General features: G+C 48.4%; 1 protein-coding gene across 1 annotated transcript; it reads left to right on the top strand.

Annotated features, from left to right (window-relative positions):
• On the top strand, positions 1-14,032 carry GM2A (ganglioside GM2 activator). The gene is made up of 4 exons (XM_017651446.3): positions 1-247; positions 5,736-5,888; positions 11,450-11,632; positions 12,006-14,032. The coding sequence occupies exons 1-4, from the start codon at positions 161-163 to the stop codon at positions 12,159-12,161; spliced, it is 579 nt and encodes a 192-aa protein (XP_017506935.2). The 5' UTR covers positions 1-160; the 3' UTR covers positions 12,162-14,032.
• Positions 14,033-14,052: the final 20 nt, after the last annotated feature.

Below are 14,052 nucleotides of genomic sequence, written 5' to 3'. Positions count from 1 at the left end.
TAAATCCCAGATTCCAACGCGGAGAGGAGAGCCTGGAAGGCGCCGAGCTCAGCTTCGGGTAGCAGCGCAGGCCTTGGTGTGACCAAGACTGGGAGGCCTTTAAAGGCGCAGCCACCACCACAGAGCTTGTCGTTAGTCCCACTCGGACCCACGGTTTGCAATGATCCCTCTTGTGCAGGCTCCGCACCTGATCGCCCTGGGCTTGCTTCTCGCCGGCCCTGCAACCCATGCACTCGTCCTGAAACAGGTAAGCGTGCACTCTTTTAGAGGGCTGCTTCCAGCAACCGTCCAGCTTGGAGTGTGCGGGTCGGGTGAGATACGGGTCGGTGTGTGTGTGTGTGTGTGTGTGTGTGTGTGTGTGTGTGTGTGTGTGTGTGTGTGTGTGTGTGTGTGTGTGTGTGTGTGTGTGTGTGTGTGTGTGTGTGAGTGTGTGTGTACGGGGCGGTGTGTGTGCGGGTCGGGTGAGATACGGGTCGGTGTGTGTGTGTGTGTGTGTGTGTGTGTGTGTGTGTACGGGGCGGTGTGTGTGTGTGTGTGTGTGTGTGTGTGTGTGTGTGTCTACTCCGTAAGTCTCTAGAATTCTTCCCTGCCTCCCAAAGCCACTATGTGGGACTCTGAGTGGGTCCTGTCTTCTGCGAATTTCAGTTTCCCCTCTGTACAGTTAGGTGGGCTATAAGGCCTTTTCTGCTCCAGACTTTTTTGGAAAGGTTAATCTCACTTACTTACATCTGCACTCCCCTGCCCTCTTTCAAAACGTCTGAGTGACAGAACAGCAAAACCAAGGTACTGCTCCCAGGCCCAGAGACTCAGCACTGTTTCCCTGCCTTCCAGCTCCCGCCCCTCACAGGAAGGCCTGGCCCCCATCCGTTCCCCTTCTGTACTGCTCTGCACGTCATCTCATCCTGACCGGTGGGTTTGAGAGGCCAGAAGGCCCAGACTTTTCTTCTGGTGTCAAAGATTCAGCCCTGTGACCCACCACTTCTGACTGTGAGCTTCAGAGAAACTTCAGCCTCCAAGCTTCCCCCTTCACTTCACACTCACCCGTGCTCCAGGCCCTTGGGAAAGGGAAGTTCTATTATTCTGAGACCTAGGAAAGCCTAGTTTCATTGCCTCTTTGCTGCATTGCTGGGCACAAACACTATCTCTGGTAGCAATCAGAGTGGCCCAGCCTAGATCTCCTCCCTCCAATCACTGTGGAAATACCTGCTTTATAGTAAGAAGAGGAGCAGTGGGGTGCAGGGAAAGTGGAATAGGACTGAGAGCTGGGAGCCTTGGCTTCTAATCTCCTCTTTGTCTCTAATCCCTGGGCATAATGATTAGGCTTCTTAAGCCTTGGTCTTCTCATCTGCAAAATGTGCTTGATGCTGACAACCTCATCTGCCTTTCTCAGATGCCTGCTGGTGAAAGGAAATGCTTTTATGGATGGAAAGGTGCTAAAATCCTAAACAAGTACAACAGTATAAACCGGTGGGCTCAGCCTTACTCTGCTGCAGGTCCAGGGAATCTATGTTGCCTGTTGAGTGAAGGTGTAAGGACCACTTGGCCTTACTTGCATGCAGGATTCAGTTTGTCTTTGAGTGTACATTGAGAACATTTCTCTCGGCTCCAGGGCTGACTGCTGTGAGGTGGAGTCCGGCTGAGGCTCCAGCTTGCCCTCCAGCCCCACTCTCCTGTATGTCTCTTCTATGGATGCCATCCTGGGCCAGAGGGTTTTAGGTCAGCGGTTTTGGAGTGGCCCTGAGACATCACAGAGTTCACCCACCTCACGCAGGCCCACCGAGCATAGGGAACTCACCCAAAATTACACAGCAAGCGGCACTTTTGATCCTGGTATGCTATCATCCAAGTTTTCTTGGGCTCATGTGATCCAGAGCCCTGACGCACAGACCATGGACCAGATGAAGGTGGTGGGGTGATAGGGAGTGTTTGAGCATCCGGGAAGCCCGGTTCCATTCCTCTTCTAGCATTAACCAGTCTCCTGATGCTAGGCTGTGGTGTGCATTAGATAGCAGGGAGAATGTCTCGCCCTGTGCTGGATGTAAAGTGTGTGCTTAATAGACTCTGAGACTGTATAACGACTGTCACTTATTATGCTCATACTATGTGCTCTGTGTGGAGCCATGTGCCTTTTCTTCTAATAAACTTTTTTGGGGGAATAATTGTAGGTTTACAGAAAAGTTGCAAAGTTAGTACGGAGATTTCCATATACACCTCACCCAGCTTTCCCTAATACTAACCTTTTATATCACCATTGTGCATTTGTCAAAACTGAGAAACCAACATTAAGTACATTATCATTAGCTAAACCCTAGACATTATTTGAATTTTAGCAGTTTTCCTATGAATGTCCTCTTTCTGTTCCAGGACCCAGACCAGGGTGCCCTGTTGCATTTGTTGTCACATCTCCAGTCTCCCCTGGTCCCTGACAGTTTCTCAGTCCTGTGTTTTCATGGATTTGACGGTCTTGAGGAGCTGGGACCTGTACTTTCTGTATATAAACTTCTCCCTCTCCTGGGAGCCCTGTGGGAACATACCATTATGGCTATTTAATAGATGAGGAAATTGACCCTCAAGAGGGGTTAACTTGCCCATGGGCTCAGGGAGTGTGAGTGGCTGAGTAGACTGCACCCCAGGTCTGTGCTATGTACCCATCGTTCTGCCTTCAGAACCGTGCCTTTCCCCTCTGCCCCACATGCCGCTTCCCACTTGCTGGCCTGTCCTGGGGATGATAAATACAGTCGTCCCCACTTAGGAGCAGCTCTGCTTTCCACAGCATGAGTGTTCTGGAGTCAGCCTTGGTCTGGCAGCAGATAATCGTCCTGACATATTGTCAGGAAGTCAGCAATAGCCTCACGTCATGTCACAATGCCTAAGTCATTAACCGCTCTTCACCTTATAGACGTTGTATCATCTCATAACATCACAAAAAGGGTGAGTACAGTTCAATAAATAGTTGGAGAATGAGAGAGACTGCATTCACCTACCTTTTATAATTTTTCAATCTTTTTGTTATTGTGGTTATTATCTTACTGTGCCTAATAAAGAAATTAAATTTTATCATAGGTATATTTGTATAGGAAAAAACATAGTATATATAAGGTTTGGTACTATCTGCAGTATCAGGCATTCACTGGGGGTCTTGGAATGTATCCTGTGCTGATAGGGGGGACTGCTGGATCTGGCACCAGGTCCGGCCCTTAGTGGGCATTGCCAACTTGTCATGCCTCCTTTTGCAGGTAAGGCCAGACTCAGCTGAAGAATTCATTGCCCCAGAAGCCTCCAGTCATTGGGAAACCACCTTATTATGTCTCCTCCAGGGCCTTGGGAAGAGGGGAACTTAGGAGAGGCAGGGAACTGATTAGCTCCAGCTGGGTACTCCGTACACCTGCCCCAGTCGGGAGTCGATCCTCCCTGTGGATCAGGTGCCTTACAATCTGAAAGCAGCCCCTAAAACGGCTAGTCCTTCTACCTACCCTGCATCCCCAATCTTAATTCCAAGCGTTCTTTCATCTGACAGTGGCCTCCCGACTGGTCTCCCCTCTTCCAAACTTGTCCTTTTCCAATCCATTCTCAACCATAACCCAGAGCATGGCGCTCCCCTGCAATGGGGTTCCATTGCTCATACTATAAATCCAGAGTCCTGATTATGACCTACAAGGTCCAGCCCTAAGTAACCCTCCCACCCCTCTCACATCATATAGGTTGCCCAGCCACTGCATCTAGCCCACCGGCCTTCTGGTACTGCCCAGAGCAGCTAAGCTTCTTCCTACCACAGGGCCTTGGCCCATATTGCCTCTGCCTGAGCATTCTCTCTGTACTTACATGGCTGACTCCTTATCCAGCTCAAGTATCATTTCCTCACCACCCAATTTAAGTAAATCCTTTGTGACTTTCAATATTATTTTGTTTGTTTCCTTTTTGGCACTCAGAAATCATAGTGGGTAATAGTTATTTCCATTAGACTGTAAGCTCCTCAAAGAAGGGCAGGAACATTTCTGATTGTTTACCACTATTAAAACAGCACTCAGCTGAGGGCCTGTGATCATTGCTCCACGAATGTTTGTGGAATGAATGTTGGAGGAAATATGTATGGGCACCTAGCCTGTGTAAGGGGCCGTGGGGAATGCAGGCATGAATCAGACCCTGCCTTGCCTTTCTTAGTCATGACATGGTGTTTTATTCCATGGGACAGAAACCCATCCCAAGAAGCTCAAGTAAAGGGAAGTTTATTCCAGGTATACAAGGAATTGTATGAACTAATGGCAGGAAGTGGAGGCCGGGCTCTCAAGTGGCTGTTAGGGAGCCAGCTCATGCTTTGGGCCTGGCATTGGCTTATGAGCTTTACACACAGGGGCTCCCAGCCCCGAGAGGAACGTGTGAATGCCCCCACTTAGAGCTGTGGCAGCTGGGGCTCCGTAGGGAGAACTGGCCTATAGAGCTACGTGATGTGGTGGCTGAGCTGTCCTTTCCGCCCACGCCTGTTGACTCCAGCCTGCTTTACCCCAGCTCTCACTCCAGAGCCCTGCCATGCCCTGCTACCTCGTAGTGCCTGTGTAGGGAGGGTGGGAGGACTCCATGTGTGCCCGTAGACCAGCAGAGCCCTCAGCTCCTGTCCCTGCGGTTTGCTCCTGGGTCACTGGTCTGGGTGTTCTGGCCCTGTCCCAAAGCTGGGACCCAGTGACAGCACAAAGCCCAAGTGCTCTGCGTGGCTTTACCTCTGTCTCAGTTCACGGACTGGCCGCAGAGAGACTCCGTCGGCCCAGCCTGGCTTAGGTGTTCCCTTGTGGCCTCCTCAGCTGTGGATGTGCTGCCAGTGGGGGTTGACCTGGTGGCGTGGGACTTGCAGGGCTTTCTTCTAAGGTGGGATGTGCATGGCAGCAGTGCTCACAGTCTCTGGTGGGTGGCCACTGGCCCAGGAAGGGGGTGTGGGTGTGGACAGAGTCTGCACCACATAGGACAAGCAGACGGGGTTCTGTAGGAGAGGGGGTGGCCAGTGGTCGTGTGTAGCTGAAGAAGACGGCGGGACCAGAGGAAGTGGCTCTTCCTCTTCGGTGTAGGGGAGAAGGGCTGACTCAGGTTGGGGCAGGCATGAGACATGGGATGGGAAAGCACTGGGTAGGACTGGGGAAGTTGTTCACTGGGGCTGTTCATCAACAAGTGACCCACTGGGGATCTTTCTGTGAGTGCCCAATGCCCTCCTTGTATTAATTGCACACCCATTGGTGGTGGGGTTTTGGATGCAGTTACATTTCCCACTGTTTTGTTTCGTAGTGTTCCTGGCCCTGGATTGGGCATGGAATATGACTTGAATAAGGTCCTGGGCATGGGCTGCAAAGGTGAATCCTCTAGGAGCTTTCCTCTAAAGAGCTGCCAACACTGGCTGGAGAGGAGTGGGGAGCAGGGAGATGGGAGATCAGAGGGGGTTCCTGCCAAAGGGATAGGGTTTGTCTCCTGTTTGAGGTTCAAGGTCCCATATATTGTGCTTTCTAGTTTGCAGCACACTTTTGGGAAATTGCCTTTTGAATCTTTTAGTTTTGCTAGTGAAATGGGCAGGACAGGTGTTATCCCAGACCTTATGGTCATGGAGTTGAAATGAGGCTCAAGAGGAGGTACCTTGCCCAAGGTCACACCGTCAGTAGCCCATCCTGGTCGTTCTTCTGACCTGTGAGAGTTCCTTTTATCGACTGAACTTTTCTCTTCTTTTCTTGCGGCTTGATTATCCCTGGCCATCCCAGCTCAGTAGCTTTTCCTGGGACAACTGTGATGAAGGGAAGGACCCTGCAGTGATCAAAAGCCTGACCCTGGAACCTGATCCCATTACCATTCCCGGGAAGGTGACTGTTGGTGTGGAGGCCAAGACCAGCGTCCCCCTCGCTGCTCCTCAGAAGGTGAGCCTGGGCTGGGTGGGGTCAGGGTGGTGCTAGAGGGAAGGCTGCCTGGCCACCGGCATGGGCCCCGACTGATGTTTACTCAGGCAGCTGGAGGAAGTTTGGAATCCTGGAATTCCAGAGCCACAGAGGATGCAGAGCTGACGGTCCGGCAGCTCTGGTTGGGCAATTTGTTTTTGGTGTTGTTGTTGTTAATTATAAAGCAAATACATCAATTAGTCACTTTGGAAAAAGCAAATGGTCCAAAAGTGGGGGTGGTGGGGGTGGGGTGAAATAAAAGAAATCACCTGACGTCTCAGTCCCTAATAAGGGATAAGCAAATTTAACATTCTGTAGACTGATATTTGGAACTTCCCCCATACAGCCATATATAACACACATATTAATTTCAAATGTGTATATACATATATACACTGTATACATTTGTATAATATACAAGTGTATATTTTGTGTGTGTATATATATATATGTATATAAATAAGCAGTGCTCCTTGTAAATGTCCTCTTGCAATCTCACTTCTTGCAAGGTAGTCGTCCTTAGCTATTTATATGTCCTGTCAGAAATTTTTCTACATTTGTAAATAAATATATTCAGTTACATTGATGGATTATATGACATCTGTTTTAACTTGCTTTTTTTTTGCATCACTGTGTGTTCACTCCTCTTTCTATGGCATTTGGCCTAGATTTTCTAGTTGTTATTATTTTTTTATTTTGGTATCATTAATATACAATTACATGAGCAACATTGTGGTTACTAGATTCCTCCCAATATCAAGTCCCCACCACATACCCCATTGCAGTCACTGTCCATCAGCGTAGTAAGATGTTATAGAGTCACTACTTGTCTTCTCTGTGCTATACTGCCATCCCCGCACCCCCCCCTATATTATGTGTGCTAATTGTAATGCCCCTTATTCCCCTTATCCCTTCCTTCCCACCTACCCCACCGACAGTCCCTTTCCCTTTGGTAACTGTTAGTCCATTCTTGAGTTCTGTGAGTCTGCCACTGTTTTGTTCCTTTAGTTTTTTTCTTTGTCCTTATACTCCACATATGAGTGAAATCATTTGATACTTGTCTTTCTCTGCCTGGCTTATTTCATTGAGTATAATACCCTCTAGCTCCATCCATGTTATTGTAAATGATAGGATTTGTTTTCTTCTGTGGGTGAATTATATTCCATTGTGTATATGTACCACATCTTTATCCATTCGTCTTCTTATGGACACTAAGTTGCTTCAATTTCTTAGCTATTGTAAATAGTGCTATAATAAACATAGGGGTGCATATGTCTTTTTGAAACTGGGCTCCTGCATTCTTAGGGTAAATTCCTAGGAGTGGAATTCCTGGGTCAAATGGTATTTCTATTTTGAGCTTTTTGAGGAACCTCCATACTGCTCTCCACAATGGTTGAACTAATTTACTATCCCACCAGCAGTGTAGATGGTTCCCTTTTCTCCACCTCCTCGCCAACATTTGTTGTTGTTTGTCTTTTGGATGTTGGCCATCCTTACTGGTGTGAGGTGATATCTCATTGTGGTTTTAATTTGCATTTCTCTGATGATTAGCGATGTGGAGCATCTTTTCATGTGCCTGTTGGCCATCTGAATTTCTTCACTGGAGAAGTGTCTGTTCAGCTCCTCTGCTCATTTTTTAATTGGATTATTGACTTTATGTTTGCGTATGAGCTCTTTATATATTTTGGGTGTAAACCCCTTATCGGATATGTCATTTATGAATATATTCTCCCATACTGTAGGATGCCTTTTTGTTCTACTGATGGTGTCCTTTGCTCTACAGAAGCTACCTAGTTATTTTTAATGGCAGAAATATTTGGTTGTAGAATCTGTCATAATTTAGTTAACAATCTCTTGTCAGATATTAAGTTTGTTTCTAAGGTAGTTTTTCATTTCATTAGCTAATTTTGTTTGTTTTTGGCTGTTATAAACACCTTTGTAGAAATTATCTTTGTAATGTACCTTCTTTTATACATTTCTGCTTATCCAGACACAGACTTTCTAGGTCTTTTCATACATATTACCAAGTGCCTCTAAATGTTTGAACCCATTTATCCTCCAGTTAGCAACAACATATTTGCCTTTTTCTATACCTTTGGTGATTCTAAGCATTTTCTAAAATTTTCCTGTCTTTTATGTCATCCCTAGTGAAATGACCTTTCATAAATGTATTTGCCTTTTGTATTACTCTGAATAACCAGTTCATTCTATTTCCTGTTTTGGGGACGGATATGTGCACATTTTCTTACAGAACAATAAAGGCTTTTTATATACAAATTGCAGCACCATGTATTATAGTCCTTTTCTCACTAGTTTGAATTCCTACATTTCTACCATATTCTTATATGCTCTATTTTTATACCATATTCTTATATGCTTGGCGCAGATCTGTGCTGGCACCAGTTTTGTTCTGATTCTTTAAAAGCTTTCTGATTTGGAATCTGTGTCCCTGTAACTATCCTTTGACTTGGCTAATCACAGCCTCGACCTCATTCTTATGAGCAATACTGAGTCAATAACTTGAAGAGTGCTTTGCACAGGGGCTGGTACACAAGACCTACCCCGGACATGTTAGCTCTTGTTAATATTTCAGAGAGTACCGGTCTTTCCTGTGGCCCCTCTGACCCAGATAAAGGTGCTGTATATGCAGACAGCTCTCAGGCCCTGATGTCCTCAGCACCTCCTCTCAAATCTTCTCCAGGATAGGTCATTGCATTTTCTTAAGCTGTTCTTCCAGTGATAATCTGCCAGGGGCACACACATGTAATTTCCATGCCCTTGCTGCTGGTTCTCGAGGGCAGGGCTCTTTGGCAGGCCGGGCACCACGTTTGCTGTCCTGCCATTATTACACAAACTGCTGGCAGCTCCAAGAATGATGATGCCGTGCAGCTGATTTTGGAGGAAAAACTGGCAAACTCCTTCTGCCTCTCACCTGGTGTTCCTGGCTTCTTCCCAGGCCATTCAAATGGGTGAATTGTTCTATCATAGGACCTTTTCTATTACTTAATTATGTCATAAGTTTGGGCTACTGTACTTTGTAAAAGTTGTACTCAGACTCCCTCTGCCCCTTCCCTTCCCCCTATAAATGTGCGTATTTTTTGTTTGCTTCCTTTATCTTTCTAGGGTATGTGCATATCAGCTGTTAAGTGAAGGCCTCTTACCACTTGTTTAGGAGAAAGATGATTAGCTTCATTTTACAGAGAAGGGACACTGGGGGCTCAGACAAGGCTGCAGCTTGTCCCAGATCATAGTCAGTAAGGCATTCAAGGCTGGCGTCCTCCCCTTAGGTTTCCTGTTCCTGAGCCCCTTCTGGCAGTGGGGTGGACTTAGTGCTTGGTGTGTTTGCAGGGGAGTGCTCCAGAACTTTCTCCTTGCCCAGCAAAGATCCCCTTAGGAGAGCTGCCCAGACTCCAGGAGGGCTGTGGAGGTACATGGCTGCCACCACTTGGTACTGAAGCCCTGAGAGGAGAGTGACTGGTTCAGGCCCACGCAGCCTGTTAGCAGGAGAGCCTATACATGCTCTTTTCCTCTGATCTTGCTGAAGTGAAATTTCTTCAATCATAAGTCCCAGTTTGGATCTGGGTGGACTTAACCCAAGCTGCAATTTTTAGAAGTTGGATGCTCCAGATTCTGTGAGCCATGGACAAGAGTGGGGTCTGCTCACGAGCCCCCTTTTCTTGTTTTGATGTGCTCCACAGAATTTGGCATTATTTATAACTCTCTTCTTTAAGTCTTCACTCAAGCTTCAGCCTCTGGGGCCCTGGCTTCCCCATCCTTGGGAGTGGGAAGTTGCCACTGTATTTGGCAGACCTTTAGTTTGGGCCTTCAGGCGTGTGATGTTCAGTCCTGAAGGTTTGCTTTTTGCCCCTCCCAGCAAAATGTACCAACAGTGCCATGGCCCGAGGCCTGTGACTATTATAACTGCCTCCTCTGCGGTCTTATCAAATGACTTCCCTTGCAGTCAGTGGCTAGCAATGGGTCTTTTGTTTAGAACTGTGTGTTAGAGGCTAAGAGGAGTCATTTTTTTCCAACCTGCAAGAAACTCTTGACTCTTAGCATGTCAGAACTGGTAGGGCTCTTTGAAATCTGAGATCCAAATGCTCCACAGTCAAGATGGAGGAGCAGAGGCCTGAGAGGGGAAGGGACTTGCCCGTGGGCCCCGGCGTGCAGGGATCCTGACTCCATTATGATCAGTTCTTGTCTGTCTCTTGTTGAGATGGGTCCCATAAGCTGACTATAGTTTATTTAGGTCGAGCTATGGAAGTGTCAGGGAAGTCCTGGACCAGAGAGGTTGACGGTACCTTCTTACCCAGCCTCGCTTGCGTTCCTGAGCCATTCAAGCAAGCAGACTGAGAGCAGGGCCTGGGAAATGAGCCATGGTTTGTAATCTCCAAATGGTAGGTGTGGCTGTTGCTTCGGAAGCATGTGCTGCCTGAAGTCCACTGCACTTGGACCCAGCATCTCCTGTGCTGTGTTTGTCCTGGGGGTCAGGCACGAGGATCCCAGGCAGGACTTGGCCCTCACTGGCCCCCTCAGCTTGGTGTACTGGTTTAGAGCATAACGGCCCAAACATTTCCACTGGGGGATCAGTGAAATAAGGGGGGAGGATATTGGCTAAGGGAGAAAGTAGGAGGTACTGTGTGGGTTTCTGCACTGTGCTGTGTTTTACAGGCATTGTCTCACTCAGTAGGACCCTGTGGGAGAGGGAGGTACTCTAAACACCCCACTTTGGGAGATGAGGGCATGGAGACTGAGAGACGTGGCTCCCTCGAGGGTACAGCGCTGGAAAGTGGCAGCCGCCGCCTTCTAGCCCAGGCCTCCTGCCTCTTCCCAGGCCAAGGAGTGGGAGTAGGCTTGGCAGAAGAGGAGTGGAGGGCTGGGAGGGAGTGTGCATGACTGGAGGTGTGGCCAGTGTGTGTCATGTCAGCCCGCTCCCCCTTTGCTCCTGGTCCTGGATCCTGACATCTGGGGCAGTTGGAAGACTGAGTCCACAGCCTGGTTGTCAGCCTGGGACCAGCAGGCTCTGGGGGAATACGTGCCCATCCAGCATTTGTCTCTTAGAAACAAAAGCGCCAGTCAAGTGAGCATGGAGGCTGGGGTTCATAGCATGCTGGAATGTCAGAGCCCGGAGGGACCCTGGGAACGTGGTTTCCTGCTGTAACACCCACAAGGGGTCAGATGCTCAAGTGAGCTAAGTTCCCTCTGCCCTTTCCTTGCAGTTTTTCCTTGAAGCTTTCACGGGGCTGGAGCAGGGTACTAGGGACACCTCAGCTGGCTCCTAGACAGCTGATACTTAGTGAATGCCTAGCACATGCCAGGCATAACTGTGACTGTCTGCCTTGAGGTCCTGGCCACGTCTGGGTCAGCTCCAACCCCCAGAACAGGAGCAGAAGAATCATGCCAGCGTGGATATCACCAAAATCCCATCCAATTAAGCAGTCTGCGATTGAAATAAAATGCTGACCTTTTAAAGAGGCAGGAGACTGATGTTTGCCTTGGAATTTACCCTATTTCATTCTGCCTTTCAAACTCATTCTCACCAGGTGGAATTAACTGTGGAGAAGGAAGTGGCTGGCATCTGGATCAAAATCCCATGTGTTGACCAAATTGGCAGCTGTACCTACAAAGACATCTGTGATATACTTGACAACTTTATTCCCCCTGGGGAGCCCTGTCCAGAGCCCCTGCACACCTATGGGCTTCCCTGCCACTGTCCCGTCAAAGAGGTAAGTGCTTAGGAGGGGAGCTTTATCCCCATGGCTAGAGTAAAGACGTGGGGTTTGGACAGGAGAGTCCTTGAATTCTCTTCCTACAGATCAGGTCTGTGGGTATAAACTGGTGTGATCTACCCAGAATTGCTTGTTTTAGGGGGGCCTCAGTTTATCCATCTGTGAAATAGGAGATTGGAGTGTTGAGGGGACCTGCAGTGCCATTTAGCCGTAGCATCCCATGCTGCACAGTGCTGTGCCAACATCTGACCTTGTATGGCTGTGTGAAGAATTGGAAGAGGGGCCTCATGGCTGCAATCCTGGAGGTGGCTCCAGGAGAGAGTCCCATCAGTATATCCCACTAACCTGTGATGCACTGGCTTCCCCACAGGGTACCTATTCACTGCCCAAGAGTGATTTCACCCTGCCCGTCCCGGAGTTGCCCAGCTGGCTCACCAGTGGGAACTATCGCATCGAGAGCGTCCTGAGCAGCAACGGGAAGCGTCTGGGCTGTGTCAAGATTGCTGCCTCTCTGAAAGGCAAATAATGTGGCATCAGGCATGGCAGACAGAGGGGTATGAGGGACACATCCTCTCCCCCTTGTCTTGGGTTTGCCAAGGCCAAACCCCGTCTCTCTGTCCTGCTGAATGCCCCTTTCTACAGTGATGCCACTATCCTCGCTCAATGTCTTGCGTGCCACCTGCGTTTTCAATGTGCACAAGCAGCCCAGCCTAGGGAAGGGTGAGCTTGGTGGGTCCTGATACCCCAGGACATCTTCCAAGCCAGCTGCTTCTTTTTCCTCTTGACTCTGTGGCTTTCTCTTTAAGAGTTTAACTCATTTTCTATAGTCAAGGAATGGGACCAACATGTTTTGTGATTCCCAAGTTCAGACTGACCCAATCTTGGTCTCCTGAAGGACTTTATGATTTTCTCATATTTTTTTTTGGTCACCGACTTAAAAGCAGAATGAAAATATTAACCTTTTGATTTTACTCCAGCTCTCTTACAATGAAGAGTCTGAAGTAGTTGAGTCCTCCATTAACTTCTATGATTTCTATGATTAACTTAGTATTCTTTTCTAGAATTGCCCAATTAACATCACCATAGAGCCTTCTTAAAGATGTCCTGGAGAGCCAGGGCATGTGGTAGGGGGCTTCACCGGTAGAGAGCTTCAAGAAGGCCTGTATGTTTGAGCTAGATCACAAGCTCAGGCGCCTGCGTGGCCCGGCCCCAGATTGGGGAGGAGAGGTCACCCCGCAGGAGCACGTTGCTCTTCCCTTTTTTCTTTTTATAACAGCACCTATGTGTTGATATGAGGCAGCTGATGCCTAGTCTTGAATCAGGGATGGTGGGCACTGGGGCAAGTTGGAAATGGCCAGTTATGTTATGGGCCCAGTATTGCCAAATATTCTCACGAGTTTTCCCTAGAGAAACCAGAAATCCAGACTTTTTATGAAATCTTACAATTTTTAAATAGTAGCAACTAATTATTTTTTAAAACAACTGATAAGGCCAGAAGGGCCAAACAGACTTGGCAGTAGAGAAATCCGGCTCAAGGGCAGCCGGTTGGCACCCTCGGATAGAAGGACATGCATGTTTTGTTTATTCAGTCCCGAGATAACCGTGGCACTGTTTTTCCTCCCAAAGGGCCAAATCCACAGCGTCTGACCTGAGTGTAGGCACTTCAGTGCTGGGGCAGGTGGAGGCAGCCCCTCCGAGCTGTGAGCTCCGGGGGTCACCCGGCTGCCCGCCCCAGCCTTGGGGTGCCACAGAGTGCATGGGGCAGAGCTGCAGAGGTGGCCCCACCAGCAGCTGCTCTGTGGAGCAGGGATCCAGTGAGGAAAGGTGGACTCATGTCAGGAGCCTGGGTTTGTCCATCGTGCTGTCCTCTATGACGACTTACTGACCCACGGACCAGCCCCAGGCTTCTGGCCTCATTTTCTAGAATGGCAATAAATCTTTTTAACTTGCTAACTTGCTGAGAATTCCTCCTTTGTCTTGGCTCTATGTTTTTCATTGATCATGGTTTGGGCTCTTTAGGAGCTTGTTTAGGGGGCCTGTTTCAGACAAACTGAGGCAAGTCCAGGGCCCAGCTGGTCTCTTTCTATTCCTGGAGCTGCCCATCACGTCTGCTTCATTCTGCCTTACTGCAGCTAGCGGCCTTGGTTTTCTCTTTGACTTTCTCGCCACAGCCTGACCCGCCCAGCCTTTCTTCCTCCCCTGGGTCTGTCCGCCTTATTTCATAGTTACTTGGTTCACATCCTTGAATGGAATCTTACTAGCTCAGTTCATCTTTTTACGCCATGACATGTTCTTGGGTCAAATGCCCCTCCAGGTCTCGGAGGGGAGGGCGATGAGGGATCTCAAATCACATGGTAAAGTATCTTGTTAATAAATGGTGTTGAACCAATTGGGAAACCATTGCAAAAAAGTTGAAA

The sequence above is a fragment of the Manis javanica genome, chromosome 1 (assembly GCF_040802235.1).
Source record: "Manis javanica isolate MJ-LG chromosome 1, MJ_LKY, whole genome shotgun sequence".
Taxonomy (NCBI): Eukaryota; Metazoa; Chordata; class Mammalia; order Pholidota; family Manidae; genus Manis; species Manis javanica.
The sequence above is the reverse complement of the archived record's forward strand: the minus strand, read 5'-3'. Positions and strand labels throughout refer to the sequence as shown.